This window comes from Buceros rhinoceros, unplaced genomic scaffold (assembly GCF_000710305.1).
Source record: "Buceros rhinoceros silvestris isolate BGI_N320 unplaced genomic scaffold, ASM71030v1 scaffold1227, whole genome shotgun sequence".
NCBI classification, from domain to species: Eukaryota; Metazoa; Chordata; class Aves; order Bucerotiformes; family Bucerotidae; genus Buceros; species Buceros rhinoceros.
This window is the reverse complement of record NW_010423702.1, coordinates 1-8,286: the sequence shown is the minus strand read 5'-3', so window position 1 is coordinate 8,286 and position 8,286 is coordinate 1. Positions and strand designations below refer to the sequence as shown.

General features: G+C 36.7%; 1 protein-coding gene across 1 annotated transcript; it reads right to left on the bottom strand.

Moving 5' to 3' along the window:
- Positions 1 to 588: 588 nt before the first annotated feature.
- EMC7 (ER membrane protein complex subunit 7) lies at positions 589 to 6,043 on the bottom strand (the record flags this gene model as incomplete). The annotated part of the gene is made up of 4 exons (XM_010140480.1): positions 589 to 1,070; positions 3,027 to 3,107; positions 3,719 to 3,857; positions 5,847 to 6,043. Coding segments are annotated over 4 exons (570 nt in total), but the record flags the coding sequence as incomplete, so codon positions are not given.
- Between the last annotated feature and the right edge of the window lie 2,243 nt (positions 6,044 to 8,286).

Genomic DNA, 8,286 nt, shown 5'->3' with positions numbered 1-8,286 from the left:
AAGGAACAGTTTTGCCAGTGACGTAGCATAACCAGAGACAGCCATATTCTTTGGAAGATAACTTAGAAGAAAAATGGGATACACTTTCCTACTTTTAGGTTTTTTCTTTAGTTTTCTGAATGTTGTTCTGTATTTGGCCAAATCGTACCACTGGTAAGACGAATGCACAGCACACAGAAAACAGGAAGAACCAAAAGTGTTGCAGAAGTGACACGTGTGATTTAGAAAGGAAAGAGCCAAGATAAATTTTCATCATGTTACACAGACACCCCAGATTCATCGTTAACTTGACAGAGCTTAGGAGACTTTCTTACGCAGGATGCTTTACTTCTCCCCACCCCCACGAAGAGATTTTAGCAGAAAGTAGCTCAGAATGAAACTGGGTAATAAAAAGCGGAAAGTCCTTGAACTGAAGTGTATGGGCCGCAAACAATGGAAAACAAAATTATTTTGTATGTAACACATTATAAGCTGATACAGCAAATTCCTTAGTGAACCCACAACCCAATTTGAAAGGAGGATTTGACCATTTCAGAACTCAACAGAAAACACTACAGCCATCTTAGGACTGAACCCCACTTACGTTGTCTTTCAAATTTTTTTATACATTGTCTTATGATTAAGACATTCATTACTATTTAGGACACCATATAATTTATCATAATTCTCTACAGAATAATATAGTTAATTCGATGTCATCAATAACTTTATACAGATACAGTATTGAAGCTTTTGCTTACTGTCAAGTACAAAACAGCTTATGGAGACTAAAAAAAGCTACATGCCACAGCTGTAGCATACCGTCTTTTGTGCCTGATTTAAGGTTACAGTAGTGGCTTTTTGATCTTTCAAGACAAATAAACATCATACCACATAACAAACAGTTGTGCAAACTCAGGCTTTGGAGGAAGACGTAACTACCTCCTTTTTCCAGAACTACTTTTCCCTGCTTTACTGCTGCTACTACCAGACTTGCTGGAAGATTTTGAAGAGAAAAGTCTTGTCATGAATTCAGAGACATCCGGCAGCTCATGGTTGGAATTCAGCATGTTCATCGACTGCTCCATTTCCTGCACGCAAAGATTAGATAACCTTAATACCGCGTAACAGTTCCGGCTGGTTCTACGCATCAGCTGAAAGATTGTATCAGGAAGACAACAAATTTTCCCAAATACTTTTTTACTATTTGCAGTCCTCCAGGGTACATATTGCTACGTATTTTTATGCAACCACAGCCAAATGCCCAGCTACACACAGAAACATAAACCCCCAAACTAAAAGCACTGGTGTATGGAAAAAGGCAACCATGTCTTAAGCAGTCTTACAGGGCAACCACCTGATTAAAAATAAAAAAAAAAGAAAATCTAAAAGAAAAAAATGCCATTATTTTCAGCATTACTTCCCTCCATTTTAAAATTTAAGGTTTTGTTTAGATTTTCAGATCTGTGTTCTCATAGATTTCACGCACTTTTGTGTTTTCAAATTAGTGTTAGTTATGCTAAATCTAACAAATTTCTGAAGCTATTTGAGGGGATTAGATATTTTTATTGCCCTACTTTGTAACATCAAACTAAGGGTGTAGAGCAGTTAAGTTTTTGCTGCTTCACGAAAGGCAGGATGTTAAGATGAGACCACGCATCCAGCTAAGCTTAATGCATCTTTAGAGTTTAGCAGAGCGGCTCTGTGAGATGCATTGATATGGTTTAAAACAAATGAACAAACCCTGAAGCACTTTAATGCACACAACAGCCAAACTGCACAACCACAATGTGAAAATGCTCATAGTGATTTCTAATTTAATGTGGGATTGTCACCTTGCTCTTCGAGTTACCATTAATGATCCAGCTTTAACTGCTTTCAAGGTGCAAACAAAGCAAAAGCTGTTACGGTAGCCTTTCCTACTATTCCATCTGTGCTTAATGCCTCTACAAGCAAACTGAGGTTAGATATCCATTTAATTTAATACATGGTCATCTGGAGAATGCTGTTACAAGTGAGTTCTTAGTGCTTAAAAACTACCTCGTCCTATTCTTTAAAGATAATTTAAATTACAAGCAAGATTCCTTCAACTTAAAATTTCTCCTTAACAAGCTGTATCACACAGCTAATAGGAACTAATCATCAGAAGACTGTAAGCAGTGTCAGATCAGTAAAAAAAAGTAAAGAATAAATGATTTTTTTAAAAATTCAACTTCCAAAGTGTGGCTTGGTTTGAAGAACATGCCACAGGCATCTAGCATATCTTCGTATCCTGTTTTTAATCAGAATTACAGCCAAAAGAGCATTACATAGCTCTGATAAGCTTTTTATAGGTATTACTATAAAAAAAAATAAAAGAAAGACTTAGAGACCTATAAAGTACTACTGAAGACAGTGGTCACTGAGAGGAAAAGGAGTTTAAATAAACCAAGCCCTCGAGAAGCAGCCACCCAAGACACACAAGGAATAATTCTAAAAATAAGAAAAGATTTAGCAAACACCTTGAATCTCCATTTTGTCCTAGCCTTCTGCTATTCGGCATTTGGCATGATGAAAGGACAATAAATCAGATAATTCAGTGATTATAACTCTGTATCAAATACACTGCTGTGAAATCTTGTAAACTATGTGGTTTAGGTTGATAGATTAGAGAACCTCACATCATGCTCTTCTCAACACACTCGATGGTTATTAAATGACAGCTAAAAATGAAGAGCTAGATTTAAACACAGTGCAGAAATATATTGGAAATTTACAGAAAAAAATAGACTTTGGGAAATTACATTTATCCCTCTAAAGAAACTCTGGAAAACACCAGTCAGACTATAATACTTTCAAAGTTGTACCAAACAATTTAATTCTGCGTTATGCTGTTTAAAGGCAGATTCATGAGTCAGAAATTTTGGGAGTTCATTGTTAGAAGAGTGAAAACGTATTAACTGAAAAAATGATGCCCGTTACAGCCCAGTTTTGTTTGCATTACTTTTCTGTACATCAAAATTTCCTTATCTTTGTTCTCCATGTCTGCATAAATTCAACGTACTTACCCGTCTCATATCAGGATCACTGGTGTTGACAACTTTAGGCAAAAGCACAAATATCAGTAATGGAAGAACCATCATCATCACCTACACAGAAAACAGCAAATATTTCTTCAGCTTATTTGTGGCTCCAGACATTTTTAGACATACTGACATAAAGCTTGTAGCTAAACTGACACATTCTAACAGTACTGCATTCCGAGTCAGTAGCGCAGTAACGGTGGTCCACTGGCTCAGGAAAAAAAACAGAGAAGGAAGTATTATGTTTAAAATAATAGATTTCAAAGTTGGACCATTGAAGTAAGCGCTTTTCATCTCTTTTCACTATTCTAACTACAATCTTGCAACACGTTGATTTCCCACTACTAGACCACCACCATGCTGTCAAAGGAACAAGACTATGGGCTATTTTCAGAGGACGTACGTTAACAGGGTGGGATATGGGGGAGGAGAGGTCACAGAAAAGCTCTCTATTTGTACACATGTAAAAAGCAAAGAAATACAACTATTGTCTCAGCAGAGATACAACTATTGTCTCAGCAGAGATACAACTACTGTCTCAGCAGAGATACAACTACTGTCTCAGCAGTGCAAAGTGTGCACACCTTTTCTCAATTATTCTATTCTCAGTATTCTGAAGAATAGCTGTATCTGGATGCTTAGCATACTTTTAACCTTAGTGTGTTCCTCGTACATACCATAGGGTTCATGAGGAAATCTGTCCATCCCCAAGATTCTCTCTTTATGAAGTATGAAGGAGGCCCAGAAGATTTCATCTGGAGTGGGTATGGCAGCCTGACAACTTCAGAGGTTTTGATGTAATTCACGTACCTTGCTCTGATGATCAAAATGTAAATAATTAAAAATACACTCTTCAAAAAAAAAGAAAGATGTAATAATATTCCAATTAAGTTTTAATAACAGACTACAGACAAAACCACACTTTTCAGAAGCTAATTCCTCTCAGCAGCATACTTTATGGAATCAATGATATTTTACCTTTTTTCCAGGCTAGCTATTACGCTGGCTGAAAAAAACTGATACCGGAAACAGACCAGTAGATCTGTTCAAATGTGACTGCTGCAAAACACTTTTCCTCACCTTAGCAAGGACCAAGAAAAGCTATAATGTTTAAAGAGAAGGTACAGCTTTGAGTAGTGTAGCTTAAACAGAGTTTGCTCAGGGCAACAATTATTTATATATGAAGTTACTATTACCTTTTCCCTAAGTGCATGACTCTTTGTAACATCTTTCCATAGTTCTTCACTATTGTTCTTCACCTCGGCCTAGTACTTAAGACAGTTACTTGGTACTATCATCTAACTTCGTCACTATTCACCCGGTTTTTTGTTTATGAATCTTTACTCTCCTTGCGCAACTCCGGGGATGACTCCTGCCCATTACAAGAGCAATATTATTCCTTCTGAATTTTGCACCAAATATTCATCCACAGAATATATTTCCCTCCTACCTTACAACTACGTATTTTCTTCAAAGCTTCTGAAATTTTCAAGACCACAGAATCACAGAATCACATAGGCTGGAAAAGACGTTTAAGATCATTGAGCCCAACCGTCAACCAGCGCTGCCAAGTCCACCACTAAACCCTGTCACTAAGCACCACACCTACACTTCTTCTAGATACCTCCAGGGATGGTTATCCACTGGATGCTGTCTTCTCTTCCTAGGAATTCCAGGATTTTTTAAAGGCAGAACTTCCCTTAGAAAAGCCCAGCTGACACTTCCCCTGTGTATCATGGTTTTTCATGCACATCCTAACTGTATTCCTCATGACAGTTTCTACCTGTTTGACCAGTATATATGTCAAGCCTGCTGGTACTTTGCTCCCCAGGCTTGGAATAGCAATTAATTAACGTCCAATTTGCTACCTCTAGTCCTCAGATACCAAAACTGTGCTAAGTGAGCGGTTATACACACTACTGTCTCCCTTTCACTGAGTTTCTTCCATTCCATATTTATTAAGTATTAATTGTTGCCTAACAAAATATAAAAACAAAAATTTCATAAAGTTTGGAAAAAAACCTAAGCACTAACAAATTGTGCCATTATTACTATAAACAGACTGCATCGTTTTTTCAGTTTGAGATTTCACTTTCTAACCTCCCCTAAAAATACTGCTGCAGTGTTTATCTCCTAAAAATTACACTGTAAAAGACAAACTCGAAGATACTACACATGTGCCTGTACAAAGAATAGATAACTACAAACACGTTAATTTAAACAAAATTGGATAGGATATTATTAGATAGGGTAGCCATTTTTCTGAATTATTTACTGACTAGTGTACAGCTATAGTTGTTAGAGATAACAGAACATTAAAAAAAAAGCAGCCATGCTACAGAAATACTGGAGGCTGGCAGCTACTAGCATTTGCCAGTAACTGTAAGGAGTATCTTACCGAAGTGTAGTATTTTAGAATTAGAATGAATTAGAATTTCATTGTGTCAAGTCTTGACAGAACTTTTACCAAAAAAGAAAGGAAAAAGTGAGTAAGAAAAAAGAAGTATTGGTAAAAGATAAAGCAGTTAACTGATTTATGTCAAGATTTTATTTCAAGCTAGTTGTATAAGAACAAAAGTATCTTTTTATCCATTTCCTTTTATTTAAAGCCTTAAATACGAAAGGAAGAAAGCAAGCAGACTCTGGATTTTCAGACATGTGCTCCTAGAAGCAATGTTAAAAGAAGCTGAAACATATGGTCTGCAACGGAACATCAGCTCTACAGCCCTGTTCATGTGACTGCTTACCCGGTGCTGCCAGGCATATGTGACGGATCAATAGAGAAGCAAAGCAGGAAAGGCTCACCTCATTTTGCCTTTGGAAGTTATGTCAACTCGCACGGGCTCAAATTTATGAGCAGGAGATATAACTTCCACCACGTAAGATCCTGAAGGTACGTCGTGAACCACAAAACTTCCATCTGTCCTGAAATAACAGTACGTTCCGTTATATTTTAATATCGGCAGTACACGAGCAGGGGCTTGATTTTTATCAAGAAGAAACTGTAATAGTATCATTTTATATTATAAATCTTCATACAACCACAACCAAAAGAAAATTAAAATCAGCACTCGTAACACTGTGCTCCTTAAGGTCATCAGTGTGTGCCACAACAGCAGCAGAAATTACCAGTTATATTAAAGATCTCCTCATGCCCTCAAGCTGCCATCTTGCTGCAAGAATAATTTAACAGTCTAAGTAAGATCTGAAATGGTTAGACTTTGGGTATTCAAATGACGGCAGAATCAACTTACTCCTTCCTTCTTCAGAAACACATACAATGAAGTTTACTTTGCTTCCACACTTCTGCTGGAAGCAAAAAAACCCCAAACTGTCATCCTACGTAGTGTGGGTAGATAGTAGAGATGACTTGCAATGCTCAAAACTTGCGGTTTGTGCCGTTATTGCAAAGTAGAGGTTTTTACTTTTAATTGCTGCCTTTACGACCAGCCCATGCCACAGAGCTCTAAACTAAGAGCTCTGAACATATACACAGAATGGATTTTTACACAGACTGTTTTACTTTAAAATAGGAAACTTCAATATTCGGTGCAAGTATTAGTAAAAGGATTCCTGAAAGCTTCAGTACCAGTTGCCGTTAAAGTACAGAAGCCTGCAGTTTTCCTCCTACGTGCTTCCAGAAGTTTCCAGGAAGAAAAACTTAGTGTTCTCTGCCCTTTTCAATTTGAAAGGTCTCTCTCCTAAAAATATAAAGACTCAAAATCAAGACAAAATAGTTGTTCAAAGGGGAAAAATAAGTAGTAAAACCTGATAAATTAGAAACTCACATCGAGAAAACAAATCAACCTTCTTAAAAGTGAACCCTCAAAAAGAATTTTGTCTTTACGTCCTTCACACAAGTGCTCTCTCTCATAAACGCACCTCACTTAAGGACCTTCCCACCGCAAAGACAGAAGTTGCTTACGCTATGTGATGATTTGAACCCCTAAGAATGCTTACACCATCTTACAAGGCCACTGCTAGAAGGGTATTTTCCTAGGAATTGCCTATTAATTTTTCATACTTTACAGTATTGTTTTGAGAAAACTCAATTATAGGGTTTTTTAAAGATTTGCATGACTGAGCAATTTCTCACTTCATATACTAGTATCCCACAGTGCCTTTTTAGAATAAAGACAAGTTCTCATTTTTATTATAGTGAAGAAACTAATAAAGATTTATTAATATGCCTGTACTGTAATGACTCTTGAAATATGCAAAAAAGCAACTTTGCTACGTCAGATAATTATTTTCCTCTTTCTGATTAACTGGAATGACCTCCTTGTAATATATAACAAAAACCTGCCTGAAAGATGATGACAAAATGTATCTTCTGGTCACAAATACAACTTCTGATGTAACAGATTTAAACCTGTCACTGCAATTGAAGCATCCTTCTACTGAACCGGAAACACTGCTGTTAAGAAAACTGTTCTTTGTTCTAACACAGGTGTTACTAAACGTACACCGTCACACAGTAAGGTGCTCAGTACAAGTGACAAAAAAAAATCTGTACCAGCCCTATGGTATTTGTTAGATCAGCTCCTAAATATCTCATTCTCCCACAACACGGTTGTACTGGCTTATCAGGTGCTATACTGACAAGATTATCCAGGTTTTACAGAATAAAATCTGTTGTGTTACCCTACTGACAGTTCCCAGAATTAAAGTTCGGTTCAAATTTTACTGCAGAGGCAATCATCAAAAATGACTGGTATTTATCAGATGGTGTATCTTAATTCCATATAAATTTTCCTCACTCTAATATATAATTTTAAAAGCAACTTATTATACTGTATTAAAAAGAATAAAAAGCATTTTAGAGTTAGCTTCTACTCTTGAATCTATAAGATTTAGTTAAATTCTTAATTCTGAAGAGTTTCTATATGTTCATATCTCTAGATCCTTTGCTGATTTGAATATAACTCCAAATGCATTTGCGCGATCCTGTGTGAAGCAATAAAGCCACATCCCTTGGAATGGTTTTCACCGGTACAGTGAAGTTTTTCACGGGTCCTGTAAGAGGTACCTACAAGTGTTATTTTAAAAGATAAGACAAACAAAAGAGTGAGTAAACCCTTAGCTAAGGAGAGGTAAGGTCTTAAGAAACGTGACAAAACTTACACCCACAAAAGCTGAAAATAAACACTGTACTTCAGAATGTAATGCAACGTGCTGGTGTTGGGATTTTTTTAAAATTAAAACTCAGTTCCAAGCTTCTGACAGCCAGAAAGCCAGCAGCCTC